Source organism: Ranitomeya imitator, chromosome 1 (genome assembly GCF_032444005.1).
Source record: "Ranitomeya imitator isolate aRanImi1 chromosome 1, aRanImi1.pri, whole genome shotgun sequence".
Lineage (NCBI taxonomy): Eukaryota > Metazoa > Chordata > Amphibia > Anura > Dendrobatidae > Ranitomeya > Ranitomeya imitator.
In genome coordinates this window covers 815,318,257-815,338,483 of record NC_091282.1, presented here as the reverse complement: position 1 = coordinate 815,338,483, position 20,227 = coordinate 815,318,257, and the positions used below count along the sequence as shown (strand labels likewise).

The 20,227-nt window shown below is 43.7% G+C and overlaps 1 protein-coding gene across 1 annotated transcript in view; it reads right to left on the bottom strand.

Annotated features, from left to right (window-relative positions):
* Positions 1-20,227, bottom strand: part of APC2 (APC regulator of WNT signaling pathway 2) — a 122,408-nt gene that overhangs the window by 41,000 nt on the left and 61,181 nt on the right. The window contains exons 4-7 of the mRNA XM_069739755.1: positions 17,411-17,495; positions 7,877-8,063; positions 3,255-3,363; positions 2,982-3,095 (exon numbers count right to left, since the gene is read on the bottom strand). Coding sequence (XP_069595856.1) covers positions 2,982-3,095; positions 3,255-3,363; positions 7,877-8,063; positions 17,411-17,495 — 495 coding nt within the window. The remainder of the gene's footprint in view (positions 1-2,981; positions 3,096-3,254; positions 3,364-7,876; positions 8,064-17,410; positions 17,496-20,227) is intronic.

Below are 20,227 nucleotides of genomic sequence, written 5' to 3'. Positions count from 1 at the left end.
TGCAGTCCTGACCCCTTTGCAGAAAAGCAACCCCAAAGTATGATGTTTCCCCCACCATGGTTCACAGTTGGTACTGTGTTCTTAGGGTTCTACTCATCCTTTTTCCTCCAAACACGGCGAGTGGAGATGATGCCAAAAACTTCTATTTTGATCTCATCTGGCCACATGACCTTCTCCCATGCATCCTCTGGATCATCCAGATGGTCCTTGGCCAACTTCAAGTGGGCCTGGACATGTGCTGAGCAGGGGGACCTTGCCTGCCCTGCAGGATTTTAATGCATGATGGCATATTGTGTTACTAATGGTAATGTTTGAGACTGTGATACCAGTTCTCTTCAGGTCATTTACCAGATCCTCGTGTGTAGTTCTGGGATGATTCCTGACCTTTCTCAGAATCATTTTTACCCCATGAGGCGACCCCAGTCTGAGGAATATTGACTGTCATCTTGTGTTTCTTCCATTTTCTAATGATTGTGCCAACAGTTGTTGTCTTCTCACCAAGTTCTTTGCCTATTGTCCTGGAGCCCATCCCAGCATTGCGCAGGTCTACAATTTTGTCCCTCGTGTCCTTAGACAGCTCTTTGGTCTTGGCCATGGTGGAGAGTTTGGAGTGTGATGGATTGAGTGTGTGGACAGGTGTCTTTTATACAAGCAATGGGTTCAAACAGATGCAATTAATACAGGTAATGAGTGCAGAGTAGGTGAGCTTCTTAAAGAAAAACTAACAGGTCTGTGGGAGTCAAACTTCTTGCTGGTTGGTAGGTGATCAAATACATTTTTCATGCAATAAAATGCAACTTGATTATTTCAAAATCATACAATGTGATTTACTGTTTTTTAATGATACATCCTGTCTTTCACAGTTGAAGTGTACCTACGATAAATATTACAGACCTCTTCATTCTTTGTAGGTGGGAAAACTTGCAAAATCGGCAGTGTGTCAAGTACTTATTTCCCCCACTGAATTTAATGAAGTAAATTTAGGGGGACAGAGGTAGCAGTTGGACCTGAAGCTAGGTGCCTGAAGTGTCCTAAAGCCCCTTCTACCACATCAGATGAGTAGTAGATGTCACATACCAAGTTTTTCCGAAGTTAAGACAGGGTCATGTATTATTTTTTTGCTCCAAAAGATGGGTTAGGGCTTATTTTCAGGGGATGTCTTTTTTTTTTTTTTTTTTTTACAAGAACAACAAACCACATTTTTTCTTGAACAAAAAAATAAACATTTTTTCCAATATAATCATGTCATCATACAAACACATACTGCACAATCACATGTGTATATATATATATATATATACACACACACACACACACACTGCACATACACATGTAAATAAACACATTGTACATGCCAGCATGTCTCCTCTTCAGTTCTTCTAGACTCCTACAGTTAAAGGACCTTTGGTAACATCATGGTCATATGTCACCAAAAGTCCTTAAGCAGTCTTAACCCCAGAATAGAAATGCTGGTGGTCACTAAGAGAGTGGGGGCTCTGAGAAATTGCCCAGATTGTCCTCCCCTTTCCCCTAACACCGACCCCCTATATCAACCTGTCTCCTCTTTAGCTCCTCTAAACTCCTGCAGATAAATTACTTTTTGCAACATCATGGTCACATGACCATGATGTCCCCAAAAGATCCTCAAGGAAAATTAACCTTGGAATAGAAATATCGGGGGTCCCTAAGAGAGTGAGGCCTTGGGCAAGTGACCAGTTTGCATACCACCCAATCATCGGTCCAGACTATAGCTAGGGCTTATATTTGAAGCATCTACTATATAATTGTCTAAGGGTCACTTCCGTCTGTCTGTCACAGATATTCATTGGTCGCGGCCTCTGTCTGTCAAGGAAATTTAAGTTGCTGATTGGTTGTGGCAAAACGCCCACGACCATTGCCACGACCAATCAGCAACAGCCATAGTCTGGCAGCGAATTGGACGCTTCTTTACTGCCCTGCAGTCAGCGCTGAGCGCTCACACAGGGTTAATGCCAGCTTAACGGACCATGGTGTAACGCACTCAGTTACACAGTTATTAACCCTGTGTGACCAAGTTTTTATTAAAAAGATCTAATGTGTCAAATAATAATAATTAAAAAAAAAGGTTATTCTCACCCTCCGACGTGGCACGCTGTCCTTGGCAGTGCAAGCGGCAGGTTCCGGTGCTAAGGATGCTATGCGAGAAGGACCTGCCATGACGTCACGGTCATGTGACCGTGACGTCATCACAGGTCCTGCGCTCATACCAACTCTGGGACCGGAAGCTGCCACGTGCACCGCAAACAGGCGCCAGGACTTCAAGGGGCCTTCGGAAGGTGAGTATATGTTTATTTTTTATTTTAAGTCTTTTTTAACCACGCATATAGTGCCCACATTGCTATATACTACGTGGGCTGTGTTACATACTGCGTGGGCTCTGTTATGCTGTGAAATACACAGCGTGACTGTGTTATATACTACGTGGCTGTGCAATATACTACGTGCCTATGCAATATACTACGTGGCTCTACAATATACTACGTGGCTATGTTATATACTACGTGGCTGACCAATATACTACATATCTGTGCAATACACTACGTGGCTATGTTATATACTACGTGGCTGTGTTATATACTACGTAGCTCTGCTATATACTACGCTCCTATGTTATATACTACGTCGGTTGTGTTATATACTATGTCACTGTGCAATATAGTACGTAGCCTGTACTATATACTACCTACATATTCTAGAATACCCGATACATTAGAATCGGGCCACCACCTAGTACTCCAATAATCCTGTAAAATCATGCTTTGGCTTATTTTCGTGGTAGGTATTACTTTTCAGGAAATACAGTAGTAGATGTAGGACCAGTTACAGCCTTTGCATAGGGAGGAGTCTCAAGTAAAGCCACTGATTGTCAGCATTTTTTATATAATTCTGCTTGTCGTAATAGCTCCCATTAATTAGACTTTTGTTTTATGCTTAACTCCTACCTGAGCTCTCTGCACCATTTCATCTGCAGTACCAAATCTTTCTTCTAGCACACAACGCAAGTGCTCTGATTCAAACTCCAACTGTTGTCGAATAAGATCGATCTGCAGGGAGAACTGAAAGTGTACACTTGGTCATCAGGATAAGTACGGCAAGTATAAAATTAGAAAAAAAGTAGTAGAGTGTTGAGAAAAGATAAGCAGCACATAATAAAGACATACTTAGAATTGGTGTATTTGAATCAAGGTCCTTCTGTAACTTTCAAAGCATCTTACCGTCTCAACCTGGGGCAACTCCTCTAAGCGCTTGGACAGACTTTGAAGCTGCGAGTAATACCATAGTTTCTCTTTTTCTTCTTTATCAATCTCTGCCAGCAGCAGAGCCCTGACAAAAGAAATATTTCACATCAAACTAACTAACTTGTGTAAAGATTGTTGACTGCTAGAATCAATCCAAGTTGAACGTTAATCCTAGATAACAATGTATCTTAATACAGATGGTAAGTCTGCTGCTCATTTACCAAAATATGTGTATAATATACAATAATTGATAGTACTCACTACCTATACAGTGGCTTGTGAAAGTATCCACCCCTTTGGCTTTTTACCTATTTTGTTACATTACAACCTGTGTTTAAATATTTTTGTAATCTGCTTGGTGTGTGATGCATCAGTACTAAATAGTCTAAGTTGGTGAAGTGAGAAAAATATAGGCATAAATTACATTTATGGGATCAAGTAAATAAAAATTGGCATATGCACATGTATTCACCCCTTTAGCGATGAAGCCCCTAAAAATTACCATCACAAGTTATATGCTTAGTGAAAGGAAGCCCACCGTGCGCAATCCAAGTGTCACATCGTCTGTCAGTATATACACTCCTTTTCTGAAAGGCCACAGAAGTAAGAGGCACCACTAACTAAACAACACCATGAAGACCAAGGAGGTCTCCAAACAAGTCAGGGACAAAGTTGTTGAGAAGTAGTCATGGCTGGGTTATAAAAAATATCCCAATCTCTGATGATCCCCAGAGCACTATCAAATCCATTATCATCAAATGGAAAGAACATGGAACCCTAACAAACCTGCCAAGAGAGGGCCACCCATCAAAACTCTCAGCTAGGAAAGGGAGCCATTAATCAGAGAGGGAGCACAAGGACTAAATGTAACCCTCAAGGAGCTGCTGAGTGCAGAGTTCCCAAGCATAGACTGGAATATCTGTCTATATGACTACAATAAGCTGTACACTCTATATGGAAGAGTGGCCAGAAAAAACAATTTACTTATACAAAAAAATTGTAAGGCTTGTTTTGAGTTTGGTAAAAGACATGTGGTAGACTCCCCAAATGTATGGACGAAGGTGCTGTGGTCAGATAAGACCAAAATTGAACTTTTTGGCCACCAACCTAAAAGCTATGTCTGGTGCCAACACAGCTCATCGCTCCGATAATACCATCCCCACAGTGAAACATGGTGGTGGCAGCATCATGCTGCGTGGGTGTTTTTTTCAATAATAGGAAAATGGGATAAGGAAAATGGTCTGATTTTAGGTGAAGATGGATGGCGCAAAATACAGGATATTCTTGAGCAAAACCTATTTCAGTCTGTCAGTGATTTGAGACTGGGACAGAGGTTCACCTCCCAAAAGTCAATTACCCAAAGCATACTACTAAAGCAACACTCGAGTGGTTTAAAGGGAATGTGTAAATGTTTTGGAGTGGCCTAGTCAAAGCCCAGACCTTCAAAACCTTTAACTCCCTCCTCCATCCCCCACTGCCCCCTCCAACCTCCCTCATCTCTACTGTGGACTTTGTCACACACTTTGAAAATAAGATCGACCAAACAAGGCAAGTCTTCATTGTTCAACCACCACAACCGCTTTGTATACCAGACCAATGCCCAAACCCCATAACCTCCCTCTCCAAGATCACTGAAGAGGGGCTTGATTGTCTCCTCTCCAAATCGCACCTCACCACTTCCTATCCCATCCCACCTCCTCCCCAACCTCACCACCACACTTATCCCATCCCTAACTCACCCCTTCAACCTATCACTAACTTCTGGCACCTTCTCTTCTGCTTTCAAACAGGCCACAATCACGCCTATCCCTAAAAAGCCAACCCTCGACCCAACAGCTATGTCCAGCTATCACCCAATATCACTGCTCCCATTCGCTTCCAAACTCCTGGAGCAGCATGTCCACGCTGAACTTTCCTCCCACCTCTCATCTAACTTGCTCTTTGACAATCTACAATCTGGTTTCCGCCCCATCACTCAACTGAGACAGTCCTGACCAAAATCACTAATGACCTACTTACAGCCAAAGCTAACGGACAATACTCTGTACTCCTCCTTCTAGACCTGTCCTCTGCTTTTGAAACAGTTGACCAATGCCTCCTACTACAGATCCTCTCCTCCTTTGACATCAAATACCTTGCCCTATCCTGGATCTCCTCATACCTTTCCAACCGCACATTCAGTGTCTCCCACACTACCTTCTCATCCCACCCCCTCTCTGTTGGGAGTCCCCAAGGCTCTGTTCTAGGACCCCTACTCTTCTCAATCTACACACTTGGCCTGGGACAACTCATAAAATCCCATGGATTCCAGTACCACCTTTATGCTGATGACACTCAGATCTACCTTTCTGTCCCAGACGTGCACCTTTCTGCTGTCCAGAATCCCAGAGTGTCTATCAGCCACATCCTCCTTCTCCTCTTGCTTCCTCAAACTCAATGTGGACATATCTGAACTCATCATCTTTCATCCATCTCATAGATCTTCCATACCTGACCTATTTATTGCAATTAACGACATCACACTTTCCTCCATACCGGAAGTCCGCTGCCTTGGAGTAACCCTTGACTCTGCCCTGTCCTTCAAACCACACATCCAAGCTCTTTCCACCTCCTATCGCCTCCAGCTCAAAAATATCTCCAGAATCTGTCCTTTCCTCAACCGTCAATACTAAAATGCTTGTGCATGCCCTCATCATCTCCCTCCTTGACTACTGCAACATCCTTTTCTGTGGCCTCCCTGATAACACCCTTGCACCTCTCCAGTCCATCCTTAACTCTGCTGCCCGACTAATTCATCTCTCTCCTCGCTACTCCTCCACTTCCCCCTCTGCAAATCTCTTCACTGGCTCCCATTTCCTCAGCGTATCCAGTTCAAATTACTAATACTGACCTACAAAGCCATCCATAACCTGTCTCCTCCATAAATCTCTGAACTATTCTCCCGATATCTTCCCTCACGTAATCTCCGGTCCTCCCAAGACCGCCTTCTCTCCTCCACACTTATCCGCTCCTCACCCAACCGCCTCCAAGACTTCTCCAGAATATCCCCCATCCTCTGGAATTCCTTGCCCCAACACATCCGACTATCAACCACATTGGGATCCTTCAGACGGAACCTGAAAACCCACCTCTTCAGGAAAGCCTACAGCCTGCACTGACCCCCCCTGCTTCCTCACCACTACTGAAGCTACCGCCTCACCAACACCGGAGCTCCTACAGCCCTCAACCTATTTTCCCCATCCCCACCATCCTGTAGAATGTAAGCCCGCAAGGGCAGGGTCCTTGCCCCTCTGTACCATTCTGTAATTGTTAGTTTGCTTACTGTAAGTGATATCTGTAATTTGTATGTAACCGCTTCTCATGTAAAGCACCATGGAATCAATGGTGCTATATAAATAAATAATAATAATAATCCAATTGAGAATCTGTGGTCAGACTTAAAGATTGCTGTTCACCAGAGGAAACCATCTAACCTGAATGAGCTGGGGCAGTTTTGCTTTGAGGAATGGGCAAAAATCCAAGTGGCACAATGTGGAAAGCTCATAGAGACTTACTCAAAGCAACGTGCAGCTGTAATTGCCACAAAAGGAGGGTCTACATAGTACTAACTTTAGTGGGGGTGAATAGTTATCCACTCTGCAGTTTTCAGTTATTTTGTCTTATTTGTTGTTTACTTCACAAAAACAAGAAAACCAAATGTTCACAGCTGTAGGCATATTCTTTACATGGACTGATGTTAACTCTCAAAAAGAAGAATTGAAATTCCAAGTTGTGAGGTAGCAAAACACGAAAAATGCCAAGCTGGCGAATACTTTTGCAATCTACTGTACAGACATAAAAGCCCTATTATAAAAAGTTAAACTACATAAAAGTAGATATTTGCTTTGAAGATCAACCTTATGGTAAGCCAAACCTGCAAGTAAAGTAAATACATGGCTGTAATGGGGCTGTAATGCAGATTAAACTGATACCTTTGGTGAAGATATCCCCTTTTGTTGTTCTCCTTTAATCACCATTTGAAGATTTCTGCTAATTATATTTCGGTGCACAGGACTGTATTCTGGGTCTTTTCCTCCTTGTTTTTGATTCTCCGGCCTCTCTGCCTTCCTCCAGTGTTTGAATGACTGACCTCCTCTGTATGATATCTCAGCAGTGACCTGTCATTCAAAGACTTCAGGCAGGTGGAGGAGTCAGGGAAGCACAGACAGGGAGGAGAAGATCCAGAGTACAATCCTGTGCACCAAAATCTAATTAGCAGAAAACTTCAAATGCTGATTAAAGAGAGAACACAAAGTGGATTTCTACACCGAATGTAGCAATATAATCACCATTACAGCCATGTCTTTACGTTACAAAATTGCGCTGACAGGTTCTCTTTAATGTATACACAATGTATATGCTATAAGTCATATAGACTGTAATTTTTTAGCCACTTGATTTACGTGTATAAAATCCAAACATAACTATTTTAGGTAAGGATAAACCAATGGACATTTGAACATACTTTCAATAAATCAATAGTTGGTCTTCTTTCTCCAACATGAATTTTACTGTCTAAAACACTTTATTTTATTTTTTGACTTTGTAAAGTTCCTCACCTTTCCTTGTCCAGTTCTGTTTTGATTGTCACACTGGACCGACTTTCCACCCGGTGTTTCTTCTGAGAACTGTCTGTGTATATTGATGATGTTCCAGATGCCCGACCCAAGACTACAGAGGGGACAGGAGGACCAATCCCTGAAGATGCATACTGATTATATAAACCAGGAATATCACCTTGCAGAGCTGAAATTGAATGAAGCCATGTGAATGTTAATTACATTTCCCAAAGAAGAGGGCTGTTAGAAAAGCCTGATTTACATAAATCAGTAATGCAGTGTTCATTTTTTTTTATTTCTTCTATAACTATTCTACTAATGTATACAATTTGGCTAGTGTTGTAGTCTAGAGATCATGGATTCTTTTTACAAAGTTTGATCATCTGCTCTTATGGTGACATCCTCGGAATCACATGCTTTTCTGTTCCCTCAATGGGGTCACCAGAACTGCTTGTGTGATCACACTGTATCACGTAAGTTCTCTACAGCAAAGTTGGAGAAACTTGTAATAGAAACTCTCATCACAGTTACTGATGATGATCAGATAGTTTCTGTCACATAGCTATAATGAAACATATCACAATTTAACTTTCATGACTGTATACTTACGTTACATAAATACTTAAAATCTATTAGTTTTTTTATCAGCGTCAAGAGGTGCCTCATTGAATTGATAGAGCAGAAAGAAAAAGAAAAAAGTCAAATATGAAGTTCAAGATAGGGTTTGAAGAGGAAACTGTAGATTGAACTGCGGGGAACTGAGTTGACTATGTATAAAAGAAGACCAGAGTGTAAAAGAAAATCCGGTCGGGGGAGCGGTGAGAGAAAAAGGTGCTTCTGTAACGCTACTTTCACACTAGCGTCGGTACAGGGCCGTCGCCATGCGTCGGGCCGACGTACCAACGCAAACTGCGAAAAAAAAGAACAACGGGGGCAGCGGATGAAGTTTTACAATGCATCCGCTGCCCCATTGTAAGGTCCGGGGAGGAGGGGACGGAGTTCCGCCGCGCATGCGCAGTCGGAAATGGCGGACTCGACACACAAAAAAACGTTACATGTAAAGTTTTTTTGTGCCGACTGTCCACCAAAACACGACGCATCCGTCGCACGACGGATGCGACGTGTGGCAGTACGTCGCAATGCATCACTAATGCAAGTCTATGGAGAAAGAACGCATCCTGCGTGCACATTTGCAGGATGCGCTTTTCTCCAAAACGACGCATTGCGACGTACAGCAAACAACGCTAGTGTGAAAGTAGCCTTAATGTGAATATGTAAAACTTTGCAATGATAACTTAATTTGCAGATGCATAACTAGAATATCAAGTTTTCTAGAGAAAATATTGGTATGCCTCTGTAATGTCCACACGGTGCAAGGAATTTAAGAGAGTAAGCTTTAACTGTAGTTTATTCGTCTCCTCTTTTCCCCCAGCACACAGCATAACAGTAGCATAACATTTTCTCCTCAGACTAGAACTGAAACTGAAACTGCAAATAAACTCCCGCCCTCGCTTTCTTAAAGAGACAGATCTAATCATTATACATTACATCATCCCCATATTAACAACCTAAAACAAATATTGACAATGCAACAACAACTTGAAAATATCCAAGAGAAACCATATGTCTGTATTGTCTTTTTCCTTTTTTTTTTTTAATTATATCTCCTCAATAAGTCTCGATGGAGCCCTTCTTTCCTGTATAGGGTAATGTCTGGGTTCATTGGGGTTGTCCATTGCTGACGGATTAGCCACCTCCTGTTGGTCCTCTCCACCGTCGGGTATAAAATCTTCCACTGGTGGGATTTCATTACCATTGTTCTGCGGTATGATTTTAAAATGTGAGGAATTTCGAGTGATGGAGTGTCCATCTCGCTCAGCCGTGACTAGTGTTGAGCATTCCGATACAGCAAATATCAGGTATCGGCCGATATTCGCTGTATCGGAATTCCGATACCGAGTTCCGATACTTTTGCGATATCGGATATCGAACTGGAAGTTCCCATAGTGCAATGATGCACTATAATGAAGTGCGGGTGGTGCGTGGGCGGAGACTGCGTGTGTGTGCGGGCGGGGTCTGTGCGTGACCGTGGGGGGTCTGTGCGGGCCTGCCAGGGGTCTGTAGGGGCCTCTCAGGGGTCTGTGCGTTCCTGCCGGGGGTCTGTGCGTGGTGCGTGCCTGCCGGGGGTCTGTGCGGACCTGCCGTGGCTCTGTGCGGGCCTGCCGGGGCTCTGTGCGGGCTGGCGGGGGTCTGTGCGGGCCTGCTGGGGCTCTGTGCGGCCTGCCGGGGGTCTGTGAGGCCTGCCGGGGCTCTGTGCGACCTGCCAGGGGTCTGTGCGGGCTGCCGGGGGTCTGTGCGTGCCTGCCGGGGGACTGTGCGGGCCTGCCGATGCTCTGTGCGGGCCTGCCGGGGCTCTGTGCGGGCTGGCGGGGGTCTGTGCGGGCCTGCCGGGGCTCTGTGTGGGCTGCCGGGGCTATGTGCGGCCTGCTGGGGCTCTGTGTGGCCTGCCGGGGGTCTGTGAGGCCTGCCGGGGCTCTGTGCGGCCTGCCGGGGGTCTGTGCGGGCTGCCGGGGGTCTGTGCGAGCTGCCGGGGGTCTGTGCCAGTTGCCGGGGGTCTGTGCATGTGTGCAGGCATTGTCCAATGGGACTACAAGTCCCATCGGACGATGCCTGCTACAGTGACAGTGATTGACACATTAGCCAATGATGGGACAGTAGTAGTCCCATCATCCGGCTAATGCGTTGAATGTAAAAAAAAACAACTACATACATACTACATATATACATACTACATACATACTACATACATACTACATACATACTATATACATACTACATACATACTACATAATACATACTTACATACATATTACATACATGCTACATACATACATACTGTACATACTACATACATACTACATACATACATACTACATACATACTACATACATACATACTACATACATACATACTACATACATACTACATACAACACACTACATACATACTACATACAATACATTCATACATTACGTACAATACATACATATAGACATACATACATATAGACAATCTCCCCTATAGAACAGTGACATTGGGTGATGTCACTGCTCTATAGGACATTCAGTGACACACTGACAGGAGAGAATGGCTCCTGCAGTGCATCACCGAGGTTACTATAGTGCAAAGTCTCACTTTATGGCAATTGCTGCGTGGGAAAATTTCTCACACAGCAATGCCAAAAGTGAGACTAGGGACTATTTTTTACAGTGGTGGAGGAATACAGTGCGGAAGGATACCTTCCTCCCGTCATTGTGTTCCTGGAACCCCTGGAGAGCAGTCGCATCAGCTGATGCTGCCGTTCTCCATGGGAGATCGTCGTGGGACACTCATGGATTTCTGTGGATCAGGGAGTATATTGGTTGTTATTTTAATATTTTTTACAGGTGACACTGGCTTCGGGGATCAAAATGACAAGTAATGGTGAGTATGTAATCTATGTTTAATGTACTGTATGTCTATGTGTATGTATTGCATGTAATGTATGAATGTATTGTATGTAGTATGTATGTAGTATGTATGTATGTATGTAGTATGTATGCGTTTTTTTTTTGTTTTTTTTACATTCAACACATTAGCCGGATGATGGGACTACTACTGTCCCATCATTGGCTAATGTGTCAATCACTGTCACTGTAGCAGGCATCGTCCGATGGGACTTGTAGTCCCATCAGACGATGCCTGCACACACGCACAGACCCCCGGCAGCCCGCACAGACCCCCGGCAGCCTGCACAGAGCCCGGTCAGGCCCGGACAGACCCCTGGCAGGCCCGCACAGACCCCCGGCAGCCCGCACAGACCCCCGGCAGCCCGCACAGACCTCCGGCAGCCCGCACAGAGCCCTGAGAGGCCCATACAAATCCCCGGCAGGCCCGCACAGACCCCGCTCGCACACACAGACATGCACAGTGTCCGCCCACGCACCGCCCACACTCTTCCCCCTCCGGATGTAGAAGGACAGAAAGGGCTTATTTACATTCTGATATTTGTGTCCCATTAACTTGCATTGGTATCGGGTATCGGTATTCAGCGATATCCAATATTTTTTGGATATCGGCCGATCCAATCCGATACCGATACTTCTGGATATCGGAAGGTATCGCTCAACACTAGCCGTGACCATATTGCCTTTTCTCTCAGTAACAGTATATTTTGCAGGACTATATACAGCTGAGGTTTTATTGGTTGATTTTTGACGCACAACAACGATATCACATCTTTTGATGGCACATGGCTGTGCCCCTCGCCTTCTGTCTGCATAATGTTTCATGACTTGCTTGTTAAAGAAATCCGTTGTTTGCACTGAAAAGTCATTTGGTAAGAGTTGATGATGGAGTAATTACTTGACAAGTGGAGCAATGTCTAATCTTCTCTTCCACCAATTAATCCATATTTGGGAACTACACTTTTTCTCTGAGTAACTATTTTGTGCCAACAATTCCTAGATGACCTTCGTGTGCTATCTGTATGACTAGGTTGCGCAAGGCCTTAGGTACAACCAGTTTGGTACCGCGAAAGATGAGTTGATCTTCAGTGACTGATAATTCCTCACGTACATTTGAAAATAGTTTTAACTCCTTCAAATCAATCCCATCATCAGGAATTTTTTTCTTTTGAATTTCATGCCACCTTCTATTTTGAATAATTTGCATTAAGGCACAGAGTGCCTTGTCACTTCTTGTTGTTTTCACAAACTGATCAACAGAAAGTGCTTTTGGCATGGCGTGAGCTGCAACAAAGTGTATATATTCTTCAATGGAGGAATGCCTAGGTAAATCATCATTCGTAGGATGTCTTGAGAGGTAATCAGCCGCATTGCTGTATTTTCCAGGATTGTGAACAATTTTGTAATTATAGTCCTGTAGACGAAGACCCCATCGTTCAATCCATGCCGGCATTTTAGCTCTGAGATTTCCAAAAATTGTAAGGGGGGCTTGATGATCTGTGACAATAGTGAAGGGAGCTCCATAGAGAAATAAGTGAAAGTGTTCACATCCCCAGACGACTGCCAAGCTTTCTTTTTCAGGTTGCGAATACTTTCTTTCCGTGCTTGTTAAGCTTTTACTTGCATAAGAAATGATGTGGGGACTTTGATTGTCATCCTTGTATTGTGCTAAAATAGCACCCAGTCCCACGGGGCTGGCGTCCACAATCAGTTCGGTTCGAAGAGCTGGATCAAAATAGGCCATGGTGGTTGTTGAGCAGAGTTCGTTTTTAATTGTTTCAAAAGAGGCCTGACAGTCTTGGGACCATTGAAAAACACAATTTTGTTTCGTAAGTTCCCTTAATGGAGTGCTGATTGTCGAAAAATTTAGAATGTATCCAGCACAGTAGCTTGCCATTCCAAGAAAAGAACGCACTTCACTGGCATCCTGTGGAATTGAAGCTGCTCTGATGGATTCCACCTTCTTGGGATCAGGTCGTACTCCTTCCGCCGAGAAAATGTGACCATAGAACTCCAATGAATTTTTATCAAATTCACATGTTTCTTTGTTTAGAGTGAGTCCAGCAGAGAGCAGACATTCAAAGATAGCATATAGAGCACGATTATGTTCAGCTTGAGTTTTCCCCAAAACCAGTATGTCATCACTGTAATTAAAAGCATTTGGAATGTGTTGAATGATGCTCCTTATCATATCTTGAAAAATTTCCGCGGCTGAGCAGACCTCAAAAGTCAATCTTTTGTATCTTCTGAGACCCACATGGGTGGAAAATGTTGTTAAGTATCTGGATTCTGGGCTCAATTCTAATTGATGATAGCCCTTATTGAGGTCAAGCTTTGAAAAAACGGTTGCTCCATTTAATAAATGAATAATATCATCAATTGTGGGTGAGATATGTCTTTCCCTCTGAATAGCAGTGTTGGGCAGGTGCATGTCAACACACAGTCTTACCTGCTCTGGAGTCTTTGGTTTTGGAACTACCACAAGTGGAGAGACCCACGGAGTGGGACCAGAAACAGTTTCAATGACATCATCATCCATGAGTAATTGGAGTTCCTTTTCTACCTTCTTTCTCAGGTGAAATGGAATACGCCTGTGAGCCTGGGCTACTGGACGGACACTGTCATCCACATGAAGATGCACTTGAGAGTCCTTTAATTTCCCCAATGCACTAAATAGGGAGGGAAAACTGTTCACTATGGCTTGTACATCCAGGTCCGCAGGGTCGGTTATGGTATGAATAATCTGGATGAGTCCTAGCTTCAAGGCACAGTGATAGCTGAGAAGACAGCCTCCTGATCCTTGTAATGTGTGAAAAGTGGTTTTCTGCCTATTTTCTTTATAGCTGAGTTCAGCATCAAATTGTCTCATTGTAACTAGAGGTGTTTTAGATCCATATGGAAAGATTTTAGTATGCACTTGCTGTAAGACTGGCTTTGTTTTCAATTGTTCATAAGTATTGCTGTCTATGATATCCACCGAAGCTCCTGTATCTATGGTAAATGTGATATCCGTATTGCAGATGGTGAGTGTAATACATTAATACATGGAGACTGCACACATAGTTTTCAGCCACAGACATTTCTTCTATATCTTGATTTACCATTTTTTATATTTGCAGGCTTTGTCATTTGCAGAGGAGACTTGTTGGGTGCTGATTTGCAGACAACTGCAAAATGGTTCCCTTTTCCACATTTACTGCAAGTTTGTCCTATAGCTGGACATTTGATCATGTGGTGAGGGAAATCTTGTCCACATCTATAACATTTCTTCTGTTGCGGGGCCTGCTTGCCTTGTGCACTTTTATGTTTGAGATTATGCACATGTAAATTATCCCCACTCTCCATTGCAGTTGCCTGATGATCTGCTATCTCTATAGCACGGGCCATCTTGAGTAAATCATGCAGAGCGAGATCCTGCTGCAGAGCTTTACGCCTTATGGTATTAGACGAGCAGGTGACAATTACTTGAGTTAGGATTTCATCATCTACGTCAGTAAATGCACACCCACGTGCTAGTTCTTTTAGCCGGGTGACATAGGTGTCTATGGATTCTTCTGGAAGCTGCTTAGCAATCCTGAACTTGTATCTTTCATATCTGATGTTTTGTTTAGGGTTGAAGTAGTCAGTGAGAGCTTTGGAGCAGTTGCTGTACGTGTCTGTCTCTGCTGCCGGTAATGTGCTGTATATGTCATAGACTCCTGTGCCCGCGCAATGCAGGAACACAGCTCTCTTTCTTTTCTTATCCTTTATGTCTATTGCTTCCAGAAAGTTCTCAAACCAGTTTAGCAATTTTCTCCAGTTATGAGAGAGATTAATAACATCAGTCATATCAAACTGGGGGAACGTGTGCAAGTATTCAGCCATGATGGAGTCTCTCAGTGGCGCTGGAGTGTGAAGCGGTAAAGCAGGGGTCAGTACTCACAGCAGCAGGTGATTGAATCCCATCCTCATCGCCAGTTGTAATGTCCACACGGTGTAAGGAATTTAAGAGAGTAAGCTTTAACTGTAGTTTATTCGTCTCCTCTTTTCCTCCAGCACACAGCATAACAGTTGCATAACATTTTCTCCCCAGACTAGAACTGAAACTGAAACTGCAAATAAACTCCCGCCCTCACTTTCTTAAAGAGACAGATCTAATCATTATACATTACAGCCTCAAACATTATACTAAAAATTTTGACACCTCCTTTGCCCGTAAAATGTACCACAGCTATACATACAATGCTTGCATGCACAGAGGCACAGAACTACGCTAGAGTCTAGAACACAGCATCTACATGTGAACAAGGGAAAGAAATAGACAGAAGAGTCTTGCAACCACTTCTTTGTGCTGTGCCACTTATCAATGTAATGAAAGTGTGGTTGTAAGGGCCTCTCTACAGGCTCCATGTCTGTCAGTTGAACTGTTGCCTGGTATGCCAGGCTGTGACTGTGCATGCAAGTAAGTCGAGACTCAGCAGTGTAGTGTTGGTGCGCATCTACATTATGCCTAGTCATGGTCACACCACCTGTGACAGATGATGTTTTGCTTCTTATAAATTGTCATCTTCTTCACCATGCAGAACCGCCTCAGTCCACAAAATTGGTGGGAAATAGTGAATTTTAAATAGGAAAGGAGAGGGGGGCTGCAGTTTTTTTGCTATTTGTCGTTTTGAATAGTACTTGTACATGTCCAATTTTTTCCTTGAGCCAAGTGGTCCAAGGAAAAAAATTGCAGTGTCCACGATTTGCCTCGAGAGATCAGATGACCAGCGTCCATTGAAGTCTATAGGCTTGTGAAAAAAATTGTATCACACTCGGTGATGCGATTATCACAGACAAAGGCCCCGTCACACATAGCGACGCTGCAGCGATACCGACAACAATCCGGATCGCTGCAGCGTCGCTGTTTGGTCGCTGGAGAGCTGTCACACAGACCGCTCTCCAGCGAGGAACGATGCCGGTAACCAGGGTAAACATCGGGTAACTAAGCGCAGGGCCGCGCTTAGTAACCCGATGTTTACCCTGGTTACCATCCTAAAAGTAAAAAAACAAACAGTACATACTTACCTACCGCTGTCTGTCCCCGGCGCTCTGCTCTGCACTCCTCCTGTACTGTCTGTGTGAGCACAGCGGCCAGAAAGCAGAGCGGTGACGTCACCGCTCTGCTTTCCGGCTGACCGACGCTCACAGCCAGTACAGGAGGAGAGCAGAGCACAGCGCCGGGGACAGACAGCGGTAGGTAAGTATGTACTGTTTGTTTTTTTACTTTTAGGATGGTAACCAGGGTAAACATCGGGTTACTAAGCGCGGCCCTGCGCTTAGTAACCCGATGTTTACCCTGGTTACCAGTGAAGACATCGCTGAATCGGCGTCACACACGCCGATTCAGCGATGTCAGCGGGACCTCAACGATCAAAAAATGGCCCAGGCCATTCCGACACGACCAGCGATCTCACAGCAGGGGCCTGATCGCTGGTACGTGTCACACATAGCGAGATCGCTACTGAGATCGCTGTTGCGTCACAAAACTTGTGACTCAGCAGCGATCTCGCTAGCGATCTCGCTATGTGTGACGGGGCCTTTACTGCATGGAGAAGGTGGAGAAACTTTTTCTTTCTCCACCTCCGAGAAAATTGGATTTCACTCTGTTCACACTCTGATCAAAGTTCGGTCAGAGTCTGATTAGCATATTAGCATAATCAAACCAATTTTCCCGGATGGGAAGAAAACTCATTATCTGCACCTGAACTTTCAGTGAGAGGGGAACAGAAATGATGGGTTCAAAGCCCACATCTCTGACATCTTACAAAAAGTGCCCACCCACTCACTCTACCTTTACAAACACCATCAAACGGAAAGAAAATTAGCAGGTTATCTGCATCATCCTATTGCGATTTTATTTTTCACTTTTGTACAAATACTCTTTAACAAAATTATAATTTCTTTAACAGCCATCATTGTATAATTGCTGCTGAAATAAACCAAAAAAGTCACTCATTCCAAATAGTTTCTAAATAGTAATCATTCCAAACTCTGTGTTACTCACCTTTCATTTGGTCTAGTGCATCTGTCTGCATTCCCGTTGTCCCTACATCCTGTTCAAGTTTGTCTTGAAGATGTTTTAAAACCTCCTAAAATCAAAATACAATAAAAACATGTTTATATTTTTGAACAAACTACGGGGTTATGAGTGCTTTCATCCCCTTTGGCGTCTGGTCACATGGCATACATTCAGAACAGATGTAAGAAGAGGGACCGGACTGTCTGCTCTTGCGCTGGGTCCGGAACTGTCAGGGCTGTCTCCTCTGTTGTCCGGGGGAAAACTTAAAAACCCGTACCGACCTTTGCACTTGGCAGCAGGGAGCGTCGCTAAACTAAAAAGCCCAGAGTGCGCGCGGAAGCAGTCAGTTCTGGTGTGAACAAGCAGCGCGCAGTAGGGAATAGTTGGTGCTCAGTCCTATGAGTACCGTGACAGCGCAGGCCCGCACGATAGACTTCCTGTGACCAGACACAGAGACTTTGATGAGAAACGTGTCGTGTGCCTGGTGGCTCCTCCAAATGAAAGTGCCAAATGCTCCTGGCCAATTTGTGCTGCACACATGCTGCCTAGTAAAGACAGGGTGACTCACCGGGAACTGTGCCTCATCTCACCCACCTATATCTGTCGAGCTACGTTCAGCTCCGACGGAGTGGGAGATTGCAGTTTGTATCACACCACGAACTCTGGACCCAGGACCGCGTCCAAGACGACAAGGACCCACCATCACCACCGGAAACCAGATTATCAATGCCTTCAGGACGACATCGGATTCATCACGGGCTAACTGTGTTGGCGCCACCATTTGAACCAAAGACTCTACTGTCAGGAAGCTGTCGTACCAATAAGTTAACCCTCAAAGAACTGCTGTATTACTCACTGTTGTTCTTATAACACTATACTTCTGTTTACCCTTTCCTCTCCCTGCGTGGAGTAACCCCCGTTCAAGTAAAATATCATTAACCCTTGCTCTGCCTCCTGTCCGTTACTGCATCCCGCAACCTGCTCACACAGACATAGAGAAAAGTATAGCTATAATGATGCCTGTGTTTGGGAAGTACAAAATGTTATGGTCTTCTGGCCTCCAGGCCTAGTGTGGGCAACATTACCGGATTTTCATCCAAATGTCACACTCAAAAATCCGTGGTTTTACATATGTGAGACTGTAATAAAATATCAAGAAATAAGAGTTCATTATATTATGACATCTGGAAAAATTATATAGCCCCTTCACACAAAATCATGTACGAAACTAAAAGCACAAAGTAGGTAACACTATTTATTTTGTCATCGACCGTGGAGGTAGAACATTCTACTGAAGAGGTTTTCCAGACTTGTGCAAGTCAGATAGCTTGGCTGATTTCTTGAGACATTCCCTGGATGCAACACAAAGAAGCAGTGTGTTTCAGGTGTGCATTAAAATACATCCACAGTTGTGTCTCTAATTAACTCAGATGTTTCCCAAAAAAAATCAGAAGCTTCTAAACACATGACATCATCATATGGTCAGTCCAGAACTGTTTAAAGGCATAGTAGTCGTAGTGTATGTAAACTTTTGACTTTGCAGTAAGTAATAAAAATGCTTTAAAATATTGTCTCATTATTTTGGCATTTGGCAAATATTAATAATTAATAATTATTCTGATTTCATGTCAGATATTGAGAAAACCATGCATATGTGTCTTTTTATATAGTGTATGTAAAATTTCTGGTTTCAACTGTACGTGGTGTTTCCCCTTTAAATGATGGGTGCAGCGACAGCCTTGTGGTATGTTACATGGCTCCTGGGAGAACAGGTCCCGTAATATTGGAAACTACTGATTGGGGTATAATATGACGTGGCGCTGGCATATGCAGCGTCTGTCTCTGGTGTGTTTAGATATATCCTATATAAGAGATAGTTTGAATAGGACACTAAATAATTTGACAATATTTGTATTTGTAAAATGATACTATTGGCTGAGACCACATTGAGTTGAACGTGCAATGCAATGCGTAGCTCTGTGATTTTGTACGAAAACTAATATATTTTGTGTGTTGGTAAAAAGGAAAAAAACAGTGGTTTTCCTGTTAATGAGCAGTTCTGCTTCCAACTGATAATTAACATCACAGTATGTCTAGCCAAGCAATTATGTAAATTGCCATTTGCAAATATGGTATTGTAGAAGGGTGACATGAGATATGACTTGTGTATTGTAGAGGCTGTCCTTCCTCCGCAACTTCTTTCCTCTAAAAATCTATTAACCTTCATGAAATAATGACAAACCCGAGTGTTGGAAAGTTGTCCTTTATTATAAGAAATATAACAATAATAATAACTTTTGGTTGAAAGAGGTTCTTGGAGATCCAAAAGGCTTGATGTTATCCAAAATATTTTTAAATCTTCTGGCATTACCCCCAGCCGTGACCACCAGCTCGGGGATGCCTTCGTTGCCGGAAAACCTTCACCATGTCACTGACTCCCCAGGACACCATTCTGAAAAGTCACAAAAACTCTGCCAGGCCATTTCCAAATTACAAACATGATTGAAGGGTGCCATCTGCTTGATGCGCAAACCCCCCACCACAAATTTCCACCAACTCTAAGAAACCCTTCACACCGCCACAGCGAGCATCACTGGACTCCTCAATGATGCTAGTCACTCCACCAAATGTAGCACCCTCTCCACGCTCTCTTGAATCCTAAAAGTCCAAAGGTCATTATCAAATTGCTGGAGCAACACCTCCATCTTGACATATTGCTCCCTCCCCCCTCTCCTACTGCTCCCTCTTTGATAGGTTACAATCTGGCTTCCGTTCCCATCACTCAACTGAAACTGCCCTAAC